Genomic DNA, 20,538 nt, shown 5'->3' on the forward strand with positions numbered 1-20,538 from the left:
GGAACAACATCAACACTATAAAACTCCTAATTTCATCGCAGGATTCCAAGGGCATATTAATATGGGAGCGCGGGTTCCGAGGGCCCCGTATCCCTATCTATACAATGAGGAGTAGTGACCGCTAGAACCAAAATGGAAAGACGCAATGCTTGGCCTATACGTTCATAAGACAGCAACCAGCTGAGACGAAAGCTTTCATTCCTTGCATCACAGTATCATTCCACCATGTATGCGTACGGTCTGCTTCCTCTCATTGTATCCACATCTGCTGTTGCGAGGGAGATCGTCTTCCCTCCTATCGCAGCAATTCATGGTTCCGGACAAGTTCCGCTCGGCAAAGAGGATAGCGTTGATATTGTTACGGGTAGTCAGTTCTCGGGGCTGACCACCTTTGCGAACTTGCCTTACGTAAACTGTTTGGTCGATGACCAGGCACAGTCCACGCCGTATGACATTGCCATCTTGGGTGCCCCGTTTGACACTGTACGTACAACTCTGTAACGCAATGATCTGCACAAGTCATGTAATGTTGGGCTGATCCTGCTTACAGGGTGTCACCGCTCGCCCCGGTGCCAGATACGGGCCAGGCGGCATTCGTCTCGGCTCTCGGCGATTACAAGGATGGAGCGTCTATACGGGAGTCAATGTCTTTAAAAGCTGGGCGACAATGGTAGATTGTGGGGACGTGCCCCTGACCTGGTTGGATAATACCGTTGCGCTGAAACAGCTTGATCTAGCACACAAGGCAGGTACTCGTTAGTTTCTTAACCGTTTTCATTACTGATCCTTCACACTGCCCGCCAGGTTATATCATCACGTCCTACAAATAGTACGGACCTGGGCCGTACGCCTCGTATTCTTACCCTGGGCGGAGACCACACGACGACACTGTCGGCACTGAGGTCGACCTATGACAAGTGGGGTCCTGTTTCGGTTATTCATTTTGACAGCCACCTCGGTATATCCTTTTTCATCCAGTGCATAGTTAATTACTGACCCAAAATTTCAGACACTTGGGATCCAGAAGTACTAGGTAAGTCCATGGCCAAGGACGCGATATCTCCATGACACAATTTCTCACTATAGGCTAGGCGGCGGTATATCCCACTATGCGTAAGTCTCAGATATCCATGTCGGCGCAACACATAACTGACATTTCCAGCGGTGTAAACCATGGAACCTTCCTTCACATAGCTCATGAAGAGGTTAGTCACCTTTTTCAAAACCACGTAGGCAATGCAATAACTATATCCAGGGCCTTATCCGCAACACATCCCTCCATGTCGGCATCCGTGCCCCTGTCATGCGCCGAAAGGGCGATATCCGAAACGATATCCGATGCGGGTTCGAAATCATCAAGGCGCGTGACTTGGATCGGGTCGGGATAAATGGTATTGTAGAGCAGATCAAGTCACGAGTTGGTGATAGCAAGGTGTACATTTCTGTGGATATTGATGTGTTGGATCCAGCCTATGCACCTGGTGAGTCCTCTGATGCACTTTGTTAAATGTCAACATGGCTGAATTTCGTAGCAACGGGGACTGCGGAGCCAGGTGGCTTCACTACCCGCGAGCTTCTTTCCATCCTGGACGCTCTCCATGGATTGCCGGTGATAGGCGCCGACGTTGTCGAGGTTGCGCCCATATACGATACAGCGGCCGAGACTACGACGTTGGCTGCGGCCGAGGTGGCTCATTCGTTGCTTTATCTGATGGTGGAAACGCCGGTCAATGATAACTAGTGTCTGGGTTTGGATGCTCCAGACCAATATACTTGCCCTTGTCTGGCTAGCAGCTACATAGTATGTACTAGGAACTAGGGTATGAATATGAGATGTTAGTAGGTTTCGGCACGCATGACACGGAAACAATAATATACAGCCTGTTGCACACAGGACTTTGTCGTATAAGATCCAAAATGTGACTCCAGTTTGATGCAAAATTGAAGCACAGTATATATATGCTATTCATTAAGAACAAATGAATCATGTGAAGACGCTCCATCTCCGGTGAAGCAGCTTCCGATGGTCAAGCACGACCCCCGAAAGAGATCAGCATTTGATAAGGCCAGGCCATATAGTCTAATATCTAACGGTAGAAAACCCTAGCAAACATCCGTTTCAGCCTGGCACCAATCATACATTCATAATTAGGGCTGGTTACTCTCGGGATCGTATACCTGGGCTATATCTACATACCCAACGCAGCCCATGACATCCATCTGTCGATATACATCTACCGGTTCATATGAACCATACAGCATTTTACCAAACATGCGTTTCAAAAAATACTATACGCTTGCGGGGAAATCCCGAGATCATATATCCGGTCAAATCCCTATGCACCGGTAGTTGAGGAAATGGATAAAGCTGTATCTAACTCCGACCCTTTTATCTTAACCCCGCGCCCCACTTCTTTTTTTCCCGAGCAATTCTTTTGCATCATTGCGACATCCTTCAATCTGATAACCATTCCACCCCTCCATTGACTTTTCAATCCAGCTCTAATCAACTCCCCAGATCACCACCACAATGGTACTTCCCAACCTCAATCCCCCCCCAATTGGCACCCTGACCCAGGAAAAACAAGGCTAACTGTCCAAGCCCCACGCCGACTCGTCCTACTTCGGCGCCAACGCCTCCAAATCCGATATCTACACCCAAGTCCTCGAACAAGCGCAGGGTCTTGTCTACGGACAGCGTAACTGGGTAGGTCCCGTCCAATCTATCCCCTCCCCAAAACAGTCACCCTTACACGATTCCCACTGACTAACCACGCCAATATAACAGGTCAGGTAAAGCACACCCCCACCACCCAACTCAAAGATACGAAACCCTAACGGAAACAGCAACTTCTCCAACGTCGCCTCCCTCCTCTGGCACGCCTACGCCGCCCTCCCTAGCCCCTCCTCCTCCGTCAACTGGGCCGGCTTCTACATCCGCCAGGACAAGTTCCCCAATGCCCAGCCCACCGACACCCAGAAGCCCGTCCTCTGGCTCGGACCTTTCCAGGGCCGGCCGGCGTGTCAGGAGATTCGGTTCGGGCGGGGCGTGTGCGGCACGGCGGCTGAGAAGCGCGAGACCGTCCTGGTCGGTGACGTGCTGAGCTTCCCGGGCCATATTGCTTGTGATGCTAGTTCGAGGAGCGAGATTGTGGTGCCGATTTTGGTGGGTGGGGAGGTATGTTTCTCTTTTTCTTTTCTTTCGTTTCTCTGGTTTGGTTTGGTTTGATTTGCTTGGTTTGAGTTCTTAGGGGGGGGGTAGGATGCTAATGTGGTTATCACTCATGTAGACTGTTGCGATTATTGATGTTGATTGTACGGAGCCCAATGGGTTTGATGAGGTTGATCAGAAGTATTTGGAGGACTTGGCCAAGCTTTTGGCGGAGGCTTGTGATTGGTAGGGCTTGTTCTTTTGCGGATCGATCGGGATTGGATTGTCGGTAGGTGTATATTGATTTTGATGGATTTGGTTATGGTGTTACATATAATGGAAAGTATTAATTGATGTGGTGTGTTGAGTGGTTCAACCGGGCGGAGGGTTGGAGATATAGTGTAGACAAGGTACGAATGATGGGGATGGCGTACACTACGTCTTACGCGCTGCTGATCCTTCGAATATGCCAATCGCTGAATAAGATCCGTTGATCTAATAGCTGTCTATCATATGTAGATCACTGTAAGTATCCGAAATGCTCTAACCTGCCTGTGCTGCCGATTATAACGAAGTCTATCGCTGTCGCCAAAATAAATGTGCAAGCAAATCCCCAAAAAAAATGTAATATCCGAGCGCCAAGCCAGTAAATCCCATGATGCTTCCAGCACACTTCTAGTGCGCGTATCCAACAGTAATACAAGGCCAAATGTAAGTACCCAAAAAGAGAAAATAGATCAATATCGAAGCGGCTACATGCTAAGCATGCTCATTTGCCGTTTCATCGGACTCATCGACCCGGCGTCGCCGTCTTCACTCGGTCCAATGCCGCTGTCCGTGCCGGCGGCTCCGGCATCGGTGTCAATGTCCCATTCTTCGTCTTCGTCCTCGTCGAGCCCTTCTAGGCCGGCCTCCGAGCCACGGTAGAAGCTCTTCTGAACAGCCCCGCGGGTATTCCACCGCAGCGCGCGCTGAACGCTTTGAAACCATTCTCCGCTGCCGGATACCACAGTGGGGAATGGGTACTGACTAGCTTCGACGGTGACATAGTCGCCTTGGCGAAGCTCCACACGTCCTTTGCCATCGAAGGAGCAGTACGCTGTGGAGCGGGACCCGGCGGGAACGGCGATGCGAAGTAGCATCGAATCCGAGAGAACCATCGGGCGGAAGGAAAGTGTATGAGGGCAAATCGGCGTCAGGAGGATGCCTGGAATGGAAGGATGGATCAACGATCCCCCAGCGGAAAGAGAGTAGGCGGTAGATCCTGTATGGCATTAGTTTTGTGTATATCCGAGCCGGTGGAGGTAACTTACCAGTTGGAGTAGATAGAATACACCCATCCGCCTGAACCACCGTCAGGAAATCATTGTCCGCGTATAGCTCCAGATTGGACACATAAGGTGACGGCCCACGGTCTATAACCAGTTCGTTCAGAACCTCAAACTGTTCACCTTCTTCCACAGCCCCGGCCTCAGCTTCCTTGCGTCGGTCCTTTCGGAACACGGTGCATGTGAACCGCATGCGAAGATTCACCCGCATCCCTACATCCCCCATAACCGCGTTCAAATGCTGCTTGTAATTCTCGAACTCAAAGTTCGTCAAGAACCCCAAGCTACCCAGAGAAAAGCACAGAACGGGAGGAACTATCCGTTGGAAGAGCCACGAGGTAAAGAGGACCGTCCCATCTCCCCCCAAGGTCAGTACCAGATCGAACTTCTCCGGGGATTCCCAGCAGAGATCTGGAGTCCAGTAATGCAGCATCTTTTCGAATCGAGGTTCCATCTGCAGAAGCCCCGGCGCGTCAAAGCGCTTGGAATTCCGTAATTTGGCGTCCACATACACATTGACACCGAGCTCACTTCCATACCGGGGAGTAGAGAGAAGCCACTCGGCCAGTTCGCGTGTCAAGTGTACCAAGCTATTATCACGCGCCTTGGTGACAATCATGACATTGCGTACGGCACGTTTGATCGGTCGACGCTGCAGCTGCTTCGACACCTCCCGAACACCCGTCGCCGTCTGAACCAAGCGAGAGTGTGATAGCCATTCGTCGTCCGTGATCTCCTCGAGAACCTTCTGGATGTTTACGGCATCGTCAAACCGTTGATGGAAGAAGCAGGGCGATTGCATCGCCAACCGTGCGGTCGGGGGCAGGCGATCCAGATACGGGCCAAGCTGCAGGTTGGATAGCGCGGCGGAGAGTTTCTGTGAGGATGGATTACTGGCGCGACGCTCCTTCTCATCCGGGGGACTCGAGGAAGCGCTATTGGTGAGAAGCCCGAGGGACGCCGCCAGCGGCACGTTGGGATTATTATGGTTGGATATGGACGGACGGGATGCAAGCGCTTTCATGATCGTCTGTCGGGGGATTGAGTCAGTGGAGAGGGCGTTCCGGTTGTGGGCCTTCAGCGAAGCAGCGGAGCGGAGAGGAAGGAAGGGCGAAGAGGGTAACGATAAGACAGCGGCGTCGTCCCGGGGGTCAGCCTTCTGCGAAGCACGGGTAGGGGCGCTCGGGCGGTGATGATCGCTCGCAGGGACGTCGTTCGGGGTCTGCGACGGGTCTATGTGGCATGCATAATCGCGAAGGAGGGAGGTTCCGGCTGTGATGGTGGACGTGGAGGAAGAAGGACGATCGGGATCGGACCGCGGGGCGGAGGACGAGGGTGATGGGGAAGACACCGGAGCAGACAGCGCCGTGGAATTAGAGACAGGAATATCAGTGCATGTCGACGACTTCGCTAGATCATGGTTGGACGCCGGGGACGCCATGGACAACCGGACAGATTTATGTGAGATTCCTCCGGACGATAGTGTGGGGAGGGGGAACAGGATAAAAAGACCAGAAGCGCAATGATTTGCCTGGGATGATGGAGTTATGGGGACACAGTTAAAAGGGAAGAAATGCGGCCCGGGAGTCGGAAGTCATTGGGATTGGTGACATCCCCTTCGATGGGCTTCCATGGTCCCTTTTCGCAGTTCTGAGTCGTCGTGGTTTGTAGTCCCACTGGTTTAATTAACGAACAAACTCCTGACTTATCTCCGCACCGCTAGGTTAATTCCGTCGCGTGATGATTCATTGGCTTCGGTCTTCCGGAGTAAACCTCGCCGTATTCAAGAATTGATAATCATTTTCCATGATTACTCGGCCCTTCCAGCTTGCTTCTTCCAGGTGGTGTGTGTGTGTGTTTCTTCTTGCGAAGCATTCTTCACACACACTCAATTCGTTGCGCCATGACACGATTACACCATTACCTGCAAGGGGGCGTCACTTCAGCTGCGTGAATCCTAGTCAATAATTGGCGGATTATTTCCCATTCCTTCCTTCTCTCTCTCTCTCTTTTTTTTTTTTTTTTTCTTTTTTTCCCCTGTCCCTTTTTTTTATCATACCGCTTTTCCCACTCACTCTGGAGAGGACCAAAGTCCTACAGTCGCTACGCATGAGAACGGGTAATTACAAAATACAGGGTCCAGACACATATCATATCACACGCTCCACTTACACCAAAACAAAACTCAACGCCGACAACATTTCAATTCGGTATTACCCACTCGAGACTGCTCTATCATGTGGTTTAGTTGGACAACTTCCTTAGCGTCGTACGTGTGTAAATACACCAGATGGATTTGTGTGCAGTAGTGTCTGTAGGTGAACCCCGATAAGCACCGGATGTCGCCAGAAAAGGTTTCGCGCGTCTCGACGCTTGACCCTTATTCGTATCTCATGCCTTCGTATCCACTCGTAGTCCGTCAAATTGGAAGTCCTGTGAGCGCCAATGATATCCCTGCGGACGGTAAAATGCCCCGCGTATGTGCGATCCAACACACAAGTCAGATGCCAAGGGGCAATGGGCCATGGCGAGAAGTGAAAATGATTGTGGGAGATTTCCGGTGCATCAACCGCCGTGGGTACGCGGACATACCAGATGGGGTGAACATTGCCGTTGGCTATCAATGCCAACTTTATTGCTCGGTGTTTTTACTGCAAACCTAACATTCAAGCCGCGTCGATCTTCCAGGAGTAATCTTGTTGAACTTTTTCTTCCATCGCCTCGCGCAACGCGCCTTCCAGGGGCTGGCCATCCACGTCCTCGGTCATAGCCACGTCTCCATCGGAGGTACGGGCTAAAGTCCCATGGCAGATGGCCAAAGCGCGCTGGTGGACCTTTTCCCAGGTCTCAAAGTCAAAAGGCCCCTGGCTCTCGTTCAGTAGGAGATGCCCATTGGATGAGAAGGCGAAAACGTGAAGAGAGGCGGCGGCGGCGGCTTCCTTCACGGAGGGTTCCCTCGTGATCTCTCCTGAAGCATCGACCGCCAGCACGGTCGCGGAGTAGGTCATGGATAAGGGGACGGAGGCAGAAAGTAGCGCCAACAAAGACGTGTGGAGGAGGGCGGGGAGCAACGTCAAGTACTACATGCCCATTCCATCCAGGTTAGCCGTAATTCCTTGTGCTAGTCAAACTTGGTTGCGATCTGAACCACCCACCGAATCACCTCTACCGACACTCTCTCCTCCTATAATAGCCAAGGTGATGACCACGCCACGCCTAGCGTAGCCTTTCTCTCGTCCCAGGATCAACTTGCTCAGCATATTCTTGATGATTCCTTCGACGTATCGTTCACCAACCCCACCCGGTGCGGTCCCCGGCTTCACGAAAACTTCCACGGTCGCATCCTCGGGCTTGAGGGCATCCCGGCGGCCAGGGAGCTCAATTGGCGCATTTACTGCTCCGAGGATATTAGATCCCGTCGAAGGACATTGGTAAGAAGCCGAACCATCCGCGCGAGAAAGAGGAGTAAGGGAGGCTGTCGGTCCGACCATTGTGTGGATTCGAAGAACAGGACGGAACAGTAGGCCAACTTTGTTGTATATACGGGGTAGATATGTTCAGGAAAGGAACACCGGGACGGAGGATGGAGTAGAGGAAAGCAGAGGTAACCAGTATCGAGGGAGCTTCACTTCCACCTGCCGCTGGAAATTTTTGGTCGCAGGGTAGAATGCGGGCCGCCAGCTGATTGGTTGATCCACCGCTCCGACAGAACATCAACTCAACACCGTGACCGCAATACTAGTAGGGACCCCTTTCCCTTGGGTGTCATATGCTTGCCAATACTGGTGAATGAACTAATGGACGGAACACTAGTCTATATATCTAGGACAGGGTAATGTTTGACTAAACAATCATGCTTTATCCGCTCCGAGCCGAAAAGGCCCTATACTACGCGAACACCCACTATATATTTATCTTTGTTGTATACTTCTATACCTGTACCTCGTTCTGGTGCTCGATACGTATACCCCACGACTGGATAAGTGAATTTGATGCTGCTAGAATTTAATATAAACTGGATGATATAATATCTTAGGTAGGATGTACGAGTAACCGTTCACAATGTGACTATGTTTTATGGGAAGTCCGCCTATTTCTACCTCGGATTCCCGATCTGGTAAACTTGACTGGACACTGCATACAATCGTATCATCTATCGAATCCCATCTCCTTTATGTATCTTTAAACGTGTGGATCCACCTTTTGTCTCCTGATCAAACACTCTTGAGTCTCGTTCCGGCCAATATCCTCATTCCAGGCATTTCCCACAGGTTGGATTGGACCAGCTTGTGAGGAGCTGTCAGGATACTGGCGAACCGTACCACCTACACGGTCCTAGTGCCTTTGAAACCAAAGAACACTACATTGTCAAAAAGAAAAAAAAAAAAACAAAAGAAAAAGAAGAGAAATCAATCAATAACATTCATAACCTGCTCTAGGATTAACCGCACCTCCTCCTCAAACTCATTGTCCGATGGAATACACCCAGGATGCCACTTAGGATACGCTGCATTAGGGCTGGCATCCTTTATGCTGTTATATGCATGCTGCACATGATTAAGAATTATTTAAAAACAGCAGATGCAAGGTATGTCTAGTCTATATTAAATATGATTTGATATTGAATGAAGGATAATAATGTCACCTATTGGATAGATATCCTATGGGACAATTCCATCCCAGTACTAGTATATATCTTGTCTCTCTATACCTACCTAGGGTGTGTAGATGGGTAGCGTCTACTTGAAGCAAACAGCGCCAGCAGCGTACTGTCAAAATCTTACTGCTGCAGTATTACGTCAAGGCGGGAAGACCCACTACAGTACATCCACAGTACAAGACAAGTTAGTTCCAAACACAATGCCATGTCTTTCTGTCGTTTACTAGCGCCATATCATTAACTGCCATCACAGCTCGCCATCACAGCTCATCCATGTTCCATGCAGTACCACAAGAGTACAAGGCCCCTTGGGAGTGCAACTTCTACATACACTTTGCCTGATTCTGCTTCTTGTTGGAGAGAATCGAATGCCCAGTCAACAAATTATTTTGACAAGATCACAGGAGAGACCACCAGCTAAAAACCCGTGGAAAACATTCCAGGAATGGCACAAGATATATGGGCCAGTCATTACTCCGAAATTTGGACAACGAATAAGAATCGTTCTCGGCTCCCGTGGAGCAGCAACAGATCTACTTAAGATCCGAGGCCGGATATACAGTTCACGACCTCGCCTGATAGTCGCGAACGAGGGTGTGAATAACGGGCTTCACATTGGACTAATACCGTATGGGCCCACGCTGGAAAAGTCATCGACGCATACTAGCGTCTATCCTGAATGCTAGAACGTGCAAATACTATCATCCGCTAAAAGACGTTAAAAGCAAACTCCTCCACCACTTTTTGTCATCCAATGACTTCACTAAAGCCTTCAAATTTTATACATCAAGCCTGACTGTCGCTTTAGCTTATGGGAAGTAGATGACAAGCGATGACCGGCACGAAATTGAAGAAATCGAAGGAGTATTCGCGAAGACGCTATCAGCAGTTCATGCAATACCTAACCTACTTGTAGAAGTCTTTCCAATATTGAACTATCTTCCTAAGAGACTAGCGAGGTGGAAGCAAACCGGTGACACCATCCATAACAAGGCTGTGGCAATCTTTACAGAGAAAGCCAAGGCGGCTCAGGCCGATCACACATGGAACTGGGCCAAGGTCATCTTCGCCCTAAAAGAGGCGCAGCAGTTACCGTTGACTGAGCTCAGTTACATAATTAGGATCCTATACGAGGTGACACTTGAGACAACCGTCAAGACACTGGAAGTGTTCATTTTAGCGGGTGCTTTGCATCCAGCTGCTGTGAAGCGAGCCCAGGAGGAGCTTGACGAAATGGTAGGACAGGACCGAATGCCCACATCTGAGGACCTTCCAACACTCCCATATACGGCTGGGTTCGTAGATGAGGTCCTGTGATGGAGGCCAGCAAGCCCTGCAGGGATTCCGCATTCTGCTCTAGAGGATGACAAGTATATTGGATATAGAATTCCGAAGGGAGCGACAGTAGTTGCAAACCATTGGTCATTAGAATTCGACGACAAAATCTTCGAAGACCCATACGACTTTCAGCCAGAACGATGGCTACAGAATCCAAATCTGCCCCGAAATGCCTTTGAGTTTGGCAGACGATCATGCTCTGGAGAGCACCTTACACGCGATTCCCTCTTTATTATCATCTCTCGTGTCATATGGGGCGATAATATTGTACGTCCTCATGATGATGACACGCAAGAAGGTATTGACCCTTGGGCAATGGCGGACGGCGTAACTTCTGGGCCAATGCCTTTCAGAGTATCATTTCAGGTTCTCAGCCCCAAACACCAGTGTGTGATTGAGAAGGAATGGATGCCATCGGAAAAGGACACAGCAGAATTCCTTGTTTCCATCAAGGAAAGAATGGAAAATCAAGCTGCCTAGGTGTGCTCTGCTGTATAGCTTGCTTGAGTTGAGGGGAAAGAGGCTCGTCTGACAAACCGGTTCGCCGAAGCAGCATTGTAGCTTTACTCCCAGCAGGCTCTTGGGTGGATTGAGGGCGATGTTGCATAGATGCGCTAGGAAATACAGAATAGTCACCTGATATATGTAGGAGAACTGAAGGCAGGTAGTAGATACTATTGAGACATAGCGGTGCTTCTCTTCCTTCTCCCACTATCAATGAAGTGTCAATTTAAAATCAACAGACCCTTTGACCCTCCATGGAGAATTAGATGGGCATAGACAACCTCCAAGCCATGACACAATTGGAGGCTCCTGGGCCTGAGGTAATAGAGTAGAAAGAATATATCTCTCATAGTGGAGGAATTACAATATACTAAGTGGAGGCGTGGGCTCCTGAAGAGCTCACCTATGCTGAATTTAATGGCCTCTATTTTAAAGGGACATGGATAGAGTACACGAAAGGATCAACTACGAAGCTAACTGGCAGGGATTATGACGACGTGTGATGGCCCTGGTCAAAATAGAGCGGTAACCTCTTGCCACGGATTAAATCAGTGTTGTATAGTACCTCGCACATTTTGCTTGACTCAATTCCTGCTGAGTATTTATGGAAGCGGTCTACTTATGGCTATAATTTTCACCTAGGCTTCTCCAGCAGGGGAAGGTGTTAATTAAATGACTACTCCGAGTAGCTCCAAGGATACGTAGTAGTACTATTATCATCTTAAACTGCAATCCACCAGGTGGGGATAGCTGTTACATAAGTAGCAACTTTTGTCGCACCTCATAGACTAGTGTTGAACATCCCTGTACGGACCCACTGACGAATCGCCACGTCCAAATCGTCTTAAAAGTCGATTTAAAATGGTGCAGTTCCGTGGACTAATACTGGTGTAAATATATATGGGCGAACTACTTTGTACATGAAGCCTTGATAAGATACTGCCGTAAAATTAGGTTAATCGGTGCTGGCCAATGCCGTGCCAAATTGAGGGTTGCTATTACCAATAGTCAGATCTCAAAACTGTCCAACTTAGCATGTCTATGGCCGTCCAGTTTCAAAGTCCCACTTGTCTTCATGCATGTAGCGCGATGTAACCATACTCAAGAACCAATGGTGGTGACTTATTCAACTCAGGAAAATACCCCCACTTTCAGCTGAAAAGCACGTTAGTTAGGGCTATCCGCACCGACACGTATCCCGCATATACCTGCAGCATCCAACACCCTGTCGTTGCTTTACTTAATTTAATTTACTTTTTTTTATTTTTTTTCGCTTTGGCGGAGCCTATCTAAAGGGTACCTGTACCCTGCAGGTCACTAAACGAGATCCTTTCAGTCTCTCTCGCGTTTTCCTTCCGCATGTGAGAGAGCTGATTCCCTCATAAAAGTCAACTTGACGATCACCACACAACTGGTTCACCTCTTGCATCAAGGTCATAACTTGCCTTACTTAAACTGACTCTCATGGATATCTTTTGGGAAGTACCTTCCTGAAGAAGGGTGCACATGGTTTTGTACAGTTGTGGTGATGATCTACGATGTGTGAAGTCACAAGCGTGCGAGGGCCACCAATTATCAGCCCGATGATACCCTGTCCAGGCATCATGATAATAGGGGCACCTATACCTAGCTGCATATGCATACCAGCATTCCTGCCACCCCTCACATCACTTTGCCACACTTTTGTGCAGTACTTCCAAGTATTTAAACAGTGGTAGGTGTGATTTTAGACCGTTTCCGAAATGTGAATTTTCAGCGCCCCGACTAAAGTAATCTTATGCCTCTGATCATCTGAAAGTCTCCCTCAGCTTTGACACATATCAAAGCTAATATGGTCTTTCAGCATTGGAGCACCATTGCAATTGGAGTGCTCACTGTATACATTGTGACTAGATTCCTTACATTTAAAAAAACTCCAGCGCCTCTCCCACCCGGACCTCCGCCCAAACCAATTATCGGTAACTTGAAGGACCTCCCTCCAAATGGAGCGAGGGACTGGGAGCACTGGCTGAAGCACAAAAAGCTATATGGTAAATTCACACTAACTCAGATACTTTCATAATAGCACAACTAACGTGGACATTCGCACAGGGCCAATTAGCTCCATAACTGTGCTAGGTCAAACGTTTGTCATTCTAAATGACCCAAAGCTCGCAGTAGAGCTTTTTGAACAGCGGTCCAAATGGCATTCTGACAGACCCCGGATGTTCTTTGCGACCGAATTGTATGTTCAACAATATATTATTCCTCGTCCATCACGATCCGTTAACAAGAATGCAGGGCGGGAATCGGAGGAATCCTGGGAATGATCCGGTATTCTGACCGCTCTAAGGCAATTCAGAAGGCCATGAGCAAGGAGATTGGATCGAAGGTGGCTGTTTCTCGTTTTCACGGGCTTCAGGAGGCTGAAACGCGTCGCTTTCTCTTACGGGTGCTTGAGGCGCCGGAGGATCTGAGAAATCATATTCGGAAGTAGGTTGAAGAGGCTATTGTCTTTGTGGACGTTGATTTGGCTCACAAGATTTGTAGAGAGGCTGGTGCGATTGTTCTCAAACTTGCATACGGGTACACTGTCGAGCCGCACAAAGAGGATCCGTTGGTTGAGTTGGCAGATGTGTCAATGTACTACTTTTCGTTCGTTTGTCGCTATGGAGCTTGGCTGGTGGATGTTATTCCAAGTCGTATGGTCGTTGCCTTGCCAGCCTTACTGTGAATCTGTACTAACTGCCATCCTAGTGAGATATCTTCCTTCTTGGTTCCCAGGGACCGAGTTCAAACGCGTAGGCCAGAGGTCTAAAGAAGCTTTTCAAAACTTCGGGGGGAAGCCGTATAACTTCGTGAAGCAACAAATGTCCCAAGGCACACACCATCCGTCATATCTGTCAAGCATTCTAGAATCCGAAGATATCGAACCTGGCTCCGAGAAGGAATACGTGACGAAATGGTCTGCAGCATCGATTTATGCTGGCGGTGCGGACACGGTACGTACCAGTTCAATGCAAAGGTTTACCAGAGTGCCAGCTAACCGGAGTATAGACAGTGTCCACGATAGCATGTTTCTTCCTCGCGATGGCGCTGTATCCTGAGGCTCAGAGGAAGGGCCAAGAGGAGATCGATCGTGTCATTGGAAACCGTCTTCCCACCTTTGCTGACCGCGATAATCTCCCTTACATCAACGCCATGGTGAAGGAGATCCTCCGCTGGCACCCAGTGGTGCCTACCAACCTGCCTCACGTATCTACCCACGACGATATGTGTCAAGGATATTTCATCCCAAAGGGCTCCATATTTTTCGCTAACATTTGGTTCGTCGAGCCCATTCCACTTATACTCTATGATGTCTAATATACTACTCACAACAGGGGTTTCACACATGATCCAGACGTCTTTCACGACCCTATGGCATTCAAGCCGGAACGCTACCTGGGCGAAAACCCCGAGCCCGACTCGCATCGGCTCTCCTTCGGATTTGGCCGAAGAATCTGTCCAGGTCGCGTTATGGCGGATGCGGCCATCTATCTTAATATTGCACAATGCCTGGCAGCCTTCAGCATTCGGAAGAAAGTCGTTGATGGGAAGGAAGTCGAGCCCCGTGTAGAATTTCAGGCTGCGCTCATCAGTCATCCAGAGCCATATGACGTGAGCATCAAGCCTCGGAGCTCGATGCACGAGGAGCTTATTCGGGCGGTGGAGACAGATTATCCTTGGGAGAAGAGTCATGCAGACGAACTTGTTAACATCAAGGCTTAGACATTAGACGGATGATTGGGTGTGATTGTTGGCGTTGAGAGGGATTGGGTAAGGATGTCCTTGTTTGCTTTCCGTGCGGAATGTAGTTTATCGAGCCCAATTAGGCCTCTAGCATACGTTTTATGCTGTACCGAATGGGCCAGAAAGATTCTAACTTACCCGGGTTCTGTTTATACAAAGGCTGTGCGTGAAACGAGGGCGTTGAGAAGCAAGGTTGCAACACTGGTCATGTGCATTATCTATGTCCACATGAGTCCGGATGCGCAACGAGCGATAAGGAGGGCGCCCTTAACCCTTCGACAACGCTACGGCCGTCACGAACTGGCCTTATGGACTCCCAATATCATCCCATGTCAATGGAGGACGTGAAACCTACCCATATTTGTCTTCAGTACATATCATTACGTGAGCATCAGGCGAGTAACTCTACATAGAACATAAACTGCGTAACAAGTCTCGGAAATGGTGGATCTACTGCACCAGGCAGCAGACAGCAGGAAGCGCATTATTGGCAGCGTTTCTGAATGGATGAGGCTCTAAATTGAGTGTTAATCTTCTTTCTAAAGCTCATCCTGCCACCTACCATTAGTAAGTATCAGTGTCGTTGCGAGTATGTAGGAACCACACTGGGTAATTCGCCTTGGTGGCATTGATAGTGGCGGTATGCTTCGCTTACCAAGGGTTCACATGGAAGGAGGGAAGTAGCTAGGGAAAGACGTCTATACATTGAGTATATAGTCTACTATGCTTGTGAATAAGTATCTGTTATTATCTGAATAATGTACCTAAAACATGGTCATAGCATCATGGAAGCCTCGCTCTGAGGCTGCCCTTCCAATCGGACATCCACGAGTACCACCAACTCTCACTGCATCCTATTGAAACGCCCTCGTCAATTCCTATGTTCAGCTGGGAGTAGGACTGGGATCCCATGAACCAGTGGAACTATAGCAGAGTAACCAGGATCACTGCGACTCTGGACGTGCGAGCCTTACCCTTGCGAGCCTGCCAATGAAGCTATGAATATTTTACCTGAAGATAAACCAGAACATGGTTCCTGTCTAGGTTCTACTTGCTTCAAACAAATACGCACACATGCCTTAAATAGATGTTGCTAGGGCAAAGGCAAATGCTTGTTATACCATGATGAATCTTGCACGGGTCAGAGGTGTTTGTAGGAGGCGACAACGGAATTCCCTGGCCACCAAGAAGTGCAGTGCTACAATGATAGGATCAACTTCATACACATGTACAATGATGCAACAAGGCCCACTAATGAACTGAACCCCGGCCCCTGCTGGTCTAAGTACAGTGATCGTAGAAGGATAAATCACGGACCCTTCCTCCGAACCCCACATTTCCACGGAGCGGGGTCTCCGGGCGGAGGGCTGATACCGGGGCCCATAATATACTATGCCGATATGGAGTGGAACCGCCGCGAGGATTACTGCAGCAAGACTCCGCAGTTAGGTGGTATATATATTCTTTTTCTGAGGGTAAGTTTCGAATGGGATGTGCGGTGCAGTATATAAACGGGTTGAATATACGAAGGATATCCACTTGGACTTCTCTTGGTTGATTTGTTGTTCAAAGTGTTTTTAGATTTTCAACGAGCAGTATACTCGAAGATTGGCAATATGGTTCTTGCACAGCCCGAAAACAAGCATGTTATGCAGGCGTTCAGCCTGAAGGGGAAAGTGGCTATTGTCACCGGTAAGTTGGGGCTTGGGTGGTCTATTTCTTACGTTGATGATACTGATGAGTTTGATTTGAATTCTAGGTGGCACAAGGGGTATTGGGTTGGAGATTACGAATGGGTTGGCGGAGGCTGGTGCCGATGTAGGTATTCGCGTATCTAAGGGTCCAGCTATTGAGAACGAAAGTGGATTGATGGGTTATCCTTCAATAGGTCGCGATTATCTATAACTCTTCCAGCACAGCCGAGAGCACGGCGGCTTCTATTGCACAGGCCCACAACGTGAGGGTTACTGCGTACCAGGCCAATGTAGGCAATCAGAAGGAGATCGAAGCGGCTGTCCAGCAAATTGTTCGCGACTTTGGCAAGCTAGACATCATGGTCGCCAACTCCGGCATCGCCACCGCAGTCGCCGCTGAGGATTATACCACCGAACAGTGGCAGCAAATCATGAATGTGAATTTGGACGGCGCGTTCTACACAGCCCAGGCTGCTGCTCGAGTGTTCAAGGAACAGGGATTCGGTAACATTGTCTTTACCGCATCTGTGAGCGCCGCGCTGGTGAATGTGCCTCAGAAGCAAGCCGCGGTAAGTTGAGCATACGTGACCCGGCACCTGGTTGGTGCTAGATTTTCCAGGATCCCTTTCTGACAGTTATCGCCACAGTATAATGCCTCGAAGGCTGGAGTTGTTCAGCTGGCTAAATGTCTCTCGGTCGAGTGGGTAGACTTCTGCCGGGTGAACTGCATCTCCCCGGGTTTTGTCGCGACTGAAATCTTGGATCATCACCCGCCAGAGCTGCGTGAAAAGTGGCTCAGCATGATCCCAGCCCGCAGAATGGCTGGAACGTACGAGTTGAAGGGGGTAAGATGTTCCATTCCATGGTGATATGTTGTAGCTCCTCTCGCTAACCAAGAATTCCTATAGGCATACGTATTCTGTGCGTCGGACGCGTCGAGCTATATGACAGGAGCGAACTTAGTGATCGATGGTGGATATACCCTTCCCTAATTATTTCCAGTTAATGAATGTTAAGTATATGAATGTCAAAAAGAACCAATGGAATGCATACCAGCAGTATGATAGACCGGTATCCTCTGTCGTCATTTGGCCATAACGAATAGACCGGCTTCAGGTAAAGCTCCGTCGTAAAGGTTGTATCAGAGTCATTGCAGACCAGTCACCTGGTGCATGAAGTCGCTGATCACAGATTGCTGCCTGAGAAGGAGGGTCAGATTGTCCATCCTGGGTGGATATTCCGTCTCAAGAGACAACTCACAGAGCAGAATCTACACCATCAAGCTGTGCCATCTCTAACGTTGGCCACATAAGAGGGTATAGGTTAGCGATCTGTGTCTCTGGTGATTCTTGGATTGGGCCCTCCCAGCCATTGCTGCGAGGATGGAGATAGCAACCACAGAGAGATTGAATGACTCTAAGAAATCGTTCAGCGTTGGCATTGAGTGGCGCCATTGACTCGAGGGTATTGACTGCCTGGAATATCTGTTCGCGCCAGCCATGGGCGGCCGGATCTGACGGATTGTTGCGCAAGCAAATCACAGGGATCAAGATCGCTTGGAACAAGAAGTATACACCATACCAGCAAGCCATAGTTGTTTTCTGATATTGTGCCCAGAATGATGAGATAAGCTCGACCGATTCGCGGGCGGCATCAAAGCATCGTTGGATGGCAAGTTCTACCTGCGTATCATCTTTCTCACGGAGGCCATCCGGGCCATGGTCGGAGTTGAGCATCCATTTTCCTACTAGAAACGGCCGGTACATCAGGATTCGGAGATTGCGATACCTCCATCGCAGGATGGAATGGCAGAGAGCAAATTTCGGCGCCTGGATGACCTCCTCGTTAAAAAAGGGAGGAAGAGATGCCAACCAGTCGCCAATGAGATGGTCATCTAGTTCGATTAGTTCAGCCGCAGATGGGAATGAGGTCGAGGTGATCTTGGTGTAGATCAGGTTTGTTTTCAGATGGAACATCGCTTGCGCCCGTAAATGTGTGTACACAGTAGTTTCAGCCACTGGGGCTGGGGCAGTCTGTGTGCTTGCAGTAATACCCTGCACAGATATTAGCATTCGACTCGCTAGATCGTAAGCAACTGAACACTTACACTTTCATGGATGTTTAATGGCAGGCGAGTCTCGATTCCCTGCTCTGGAAATTCTAAGGGCCGCGAGAAGGTGATGATTGCGCCAACATCAAAGATGTAGAGACAGTACCAAACTCTCCGTCTCATCTCCATTGCCAGCGGAGAGGCTTTCGAAGTGGGAAACTCTTTATGCAACCCGATCCCCATTGCAGTCCGCCTGGCAAGCCCAAGATAATTATACCCAGAGTTTGGCTTGTTCCTCTTTTGCAAGTAGTTTGAGCTCAAGGCCAATGCTTGAACTAAGATTAAGCTGCCAGTTTCCAGTACATCAATTGTTAAGCGAGCCTTTGCCACCTTAAACAAAGCCAAATCCACATCAGTCGGCGTTACTGCAGCTGTAAAAGCTCCCAAGGCTGCTACCACGTATAATAGTACCTGCCAGGTGTTGCTGGTTGGCCGTGGAATGACCTCCATGAACTGCGCACGGAATGTCGCTTCATGGATGATAGGATATGAGCAATGATAAAGGGAGAAGTAAGCATCGACAAATGGTTCTAGTTGAGACAGAGAGCTCAGGGCGAAAGGGACGCTTGGTGACTGATGGGAAGATGCTGTTTCAAATGGGCGACCAGGCTCAGGCATGTCAAGCCTTTCCCCACCAGATTGGGAGTTTGTCATTCGCAGTAATGCAGCACCAGATGCGGTGCCTTCAGCGGGAGTCAGTCATCTAATTCTAGAGATGGTATTCGTAAATTCTGGGTCCGAAAAGCATACCTAAATAGCCACCGTCATTAGAACGACTAGGTAGAATGGCCATGCCATCCACAAACCCATCGCCACCCTGGTCCTCAGTGCGTTCGTCCCATTCGAAATTGACATTCCCCGCGGAAGGGGGCGTCTCCATAGACATTACAGCGTCCTGGCTTCGGCGATGAGCCCGGTGGGAGATCCCTGTCTGGCTCCTATCCGAGTAATCGTAAAGCTGGCCACTACTGGGTGAAGAAGCGCTGAAGACACCCAGCGAGGGTTGGCTGGGGACCTCCGGGGCAGGAATCGTCTCGGATCCGATATTGCTGTGGGGTAGATAGGCTCTCTCCGGCTGCTCTGATGATCCCTCACGATTAGCGATCTCGGACGTCAGACCCCGGTCGCCGGTCCTATCCTGCTCAGGGTAAGTAAATCGTTCGCCATGGGTAATGTCACGGCTGGACCCGGGGAGAAGCTCAGAGAGCAGGGCTTTAGTCCGCGTCAGTTCCTCCTCGACCTCCGTCAAATATTGTCTGGTTAAGGGTGTCTTCGATAAGGTTTCGTAAATGCAACGCCGATTGAACTTGTCACATAGGGAGCAACTTGGCACGAGACGATCGCACTAGCACGAGTTTAGATTATTGCTATGCAGGAGTCCGGTCTGCCGCCGCGATCTTTGGGCCGCGGCAATGGCTGAGAAAGGGGGACGGATTTAATCATCGTCGACCTACTTTAGATTTGCGTCGTCGGCATTCCCGACACGCATGTTTGGCGGGGCCGTGATTGGATATGTTCAGCATCCCCCGTACGCCCGTGCCTTGATCCATTTTTGCGCAAGAGCTTCGATATCAATCGCCACGTGTAGCCCTGACTCCTGAGTCATCAGCCACCCAACCCCGGCTTTCAAGCAGCGTTGGGGATTATAGCGCGTCCCCGGACTTGGTGTCCGTCGGCTAGGCACCCTTAACTTTGACTCCGGAGAAGTGAATTTGGGCCTTCTCCCAAGTGCGTGGACGCGTATCACGTGGCACCACGACAACGAGAAATTCCCCTCGATTGACGAGGAAGTTGGAAATGACCCCACAGTCTCGGTTGGGAAACCGGGGGAAATGTGATGTGGGCGGGGCTCCGTATCCGGCCATCGGAAAACCCCCGGATTTCTGGTCAAGTGCCGAGTCATGCCCAGGGACAAGTTTCTCACGAGATCCACCAACTCTACAGAACAACTCAACCCATTATCATGCGTTATCTAATCAGCA

The 20,538-nt window shown here is 49.5% G+C and overlaps 7 protein-coding genes across 7 annotated transcripts; 4 read left to right on the forward strand and 3 right to left on the reverse strand.

Annotated features, from left to right (window-relative positions):
• Positions 1-225: 225 nt before the first annotated feature.
• ABOM_003839 (agmatinase 1) lies at positions 226-3,401 on the forward strand (the record flags this gene model as incomplete). The annotated part of the gene is made up of 11 exons (XM_022530969.1): positions 226-483; positions 551-670; positions 805-958; positions 1,010-1,033; positions 1,092-1,113; positions 1,163-1,205; positions 1,256-1,481; positions 1,533-1,726; positions 2,603-2,707; positions 2,825-3,178; positions 3,291-3,401. The coding sequence occupies 11 exons, from the start codon at positions 226-228 to the stop codon at positions 3,399-3,401; spliced, it is 1,611 nt and encodes a 536-aa protein (XP_022391060.1).
• A 502-nt stretch (positions 3,402-3,903) lies between these two features.
• ABOM_003840 (putative NAD+ kinase Utr1) lies at positions 3,904-5,920 on the reverse strand (the record flags this gene model as incomplete). The annotated part of the gene is made up of 2 exons (XM_022530970.1): positions 3,904-4,415; positions 4,465-5,920. 2 exons carry the CDS (start codon positions 5,918-5,920, stop codon positions 3,904-3,906), a joined length of 1,968 nt encoding a protein of 655 aa, XP_022390995.1.
• Positions 5,921-7,145: 1,225 nt separating this feature from the next.
• ABOM_003841 (putative exosome complex subunit Rrp46) lies at positions 7,146-7,970 on the reverse strand (the record flags this gene model as incomplete). Its single annotated transcript, XM_022530971.1, has 2 exons — positions 7,146-7,559; positions 7,635-7,970. 2 exons carry the CDS (start codon positions 7,968-7,970, stop codon positions 7,146-7,148), a joined length of 750 nt encoding a protein of 249 aa, XP_022390996.1.
• Positions 7,971-9,961: 1,991 nt separating this feature from the next.
• ABOM_003842 (uncharacterized protein) lies at positions 9,962-10,957 on the forward strand (the record flags this gene model as incomplete). The annotated part of the gene is made up of 2 exons (XM_022530972.1): positions 9,962-10,434; positions 10,525-10,957. The coding sequence occupies 2 exons, from the start codon at positions 9,962-9,964 to the stop codon at positions 10,955-10,957; spliced, it is 906 nt and encodes a 301-aa protein (XP_022390993.1).
• Positions 10,958-12,812: 1,855 nt separating this feature from the next.
• On the forward strand, positions 12,813-14,731 carry ABOM_003843 (cytochrome P450; the record flags this gene model as incomplete). Its single annotated transcript, XM_022530973.1, has 7 exons — positions 12,813-13,011; positions 13,073-13,205; positions 13,262-13,453; positions 13,511-13,662; positions 13,718-13,962; positions 14,018-14,286; positions 14,344-14,731. The coding sequence occupies 7 exons, from the start codon at positions 12,813-12,815 to the stop codon at positions 14,729-14,731; spliced, it is 1,578 nt and encodes a 525-aa protein (XP_022390994.1).
• Positions 14,732-16,368: 1,637 nt separating this feature from the next.
• On the forward strand, positions 16,369-17,438 carry ABOM_003844 (SDR family oxidoreductase; the record flags this gene model as incomplete). The annotated part of the gene is made up of 5 exons (XM_022530974.1): positions 16,369-16,444; positions 16,512-16,570; positions 16,641-17,015; positions 17,094-17,291; positions 17,355-17,438. The coding sequence occupies 5 exons, from the start codon at positions 16,369-16,371 to the stop codon at positions 17,436-17,438; spliced, it is 792 nt and encodes a 263-aa protein (XP_022390999.1).
• Positions 17,439-17,593: 155 nt separating this feature from the next.
• ABOM_003845 (fungal specific transcription factor domain-containing protein) lies at positions 17,594-20,045 on the reverse strand (the record flags this gene model as incomplete). Its single annotated transcript, XM_022530975.1, has 5 exons — positions 17,594-17,645; positions 17,707-18,500; positions 18,554-19,239; positions 19,307-19,812; positions 20,011-20,045. The coding sequence occupies 5 exons, from the start codon at positions 20,043-20,045 to the stop codon at positions 17,594-17,596; spliced, it is 2,073 nt and encodes a 690-aa protein (XP_022391000.1).
• Between the last annotated feature and the right edge of the window lie 493 nt (positions 20,046-20,538).

The sequence above is a fragment of the Aspergillus bombycis genome (assembly GCF_001792695.1).
Source record: "Aspergillus bombycis strain NRRL26010 chromosome Unknown contig00024, whole genome shotgun sequence".
In the NCBI taxonomy this organism is placed as follows: domain Eukaryota; kingdom Fungi; phylum Ascomycota; class Eurotiomycetes; order Eurotiales; family Aspergillaceae; genus Aspergillus; species Aspergillus bombycis.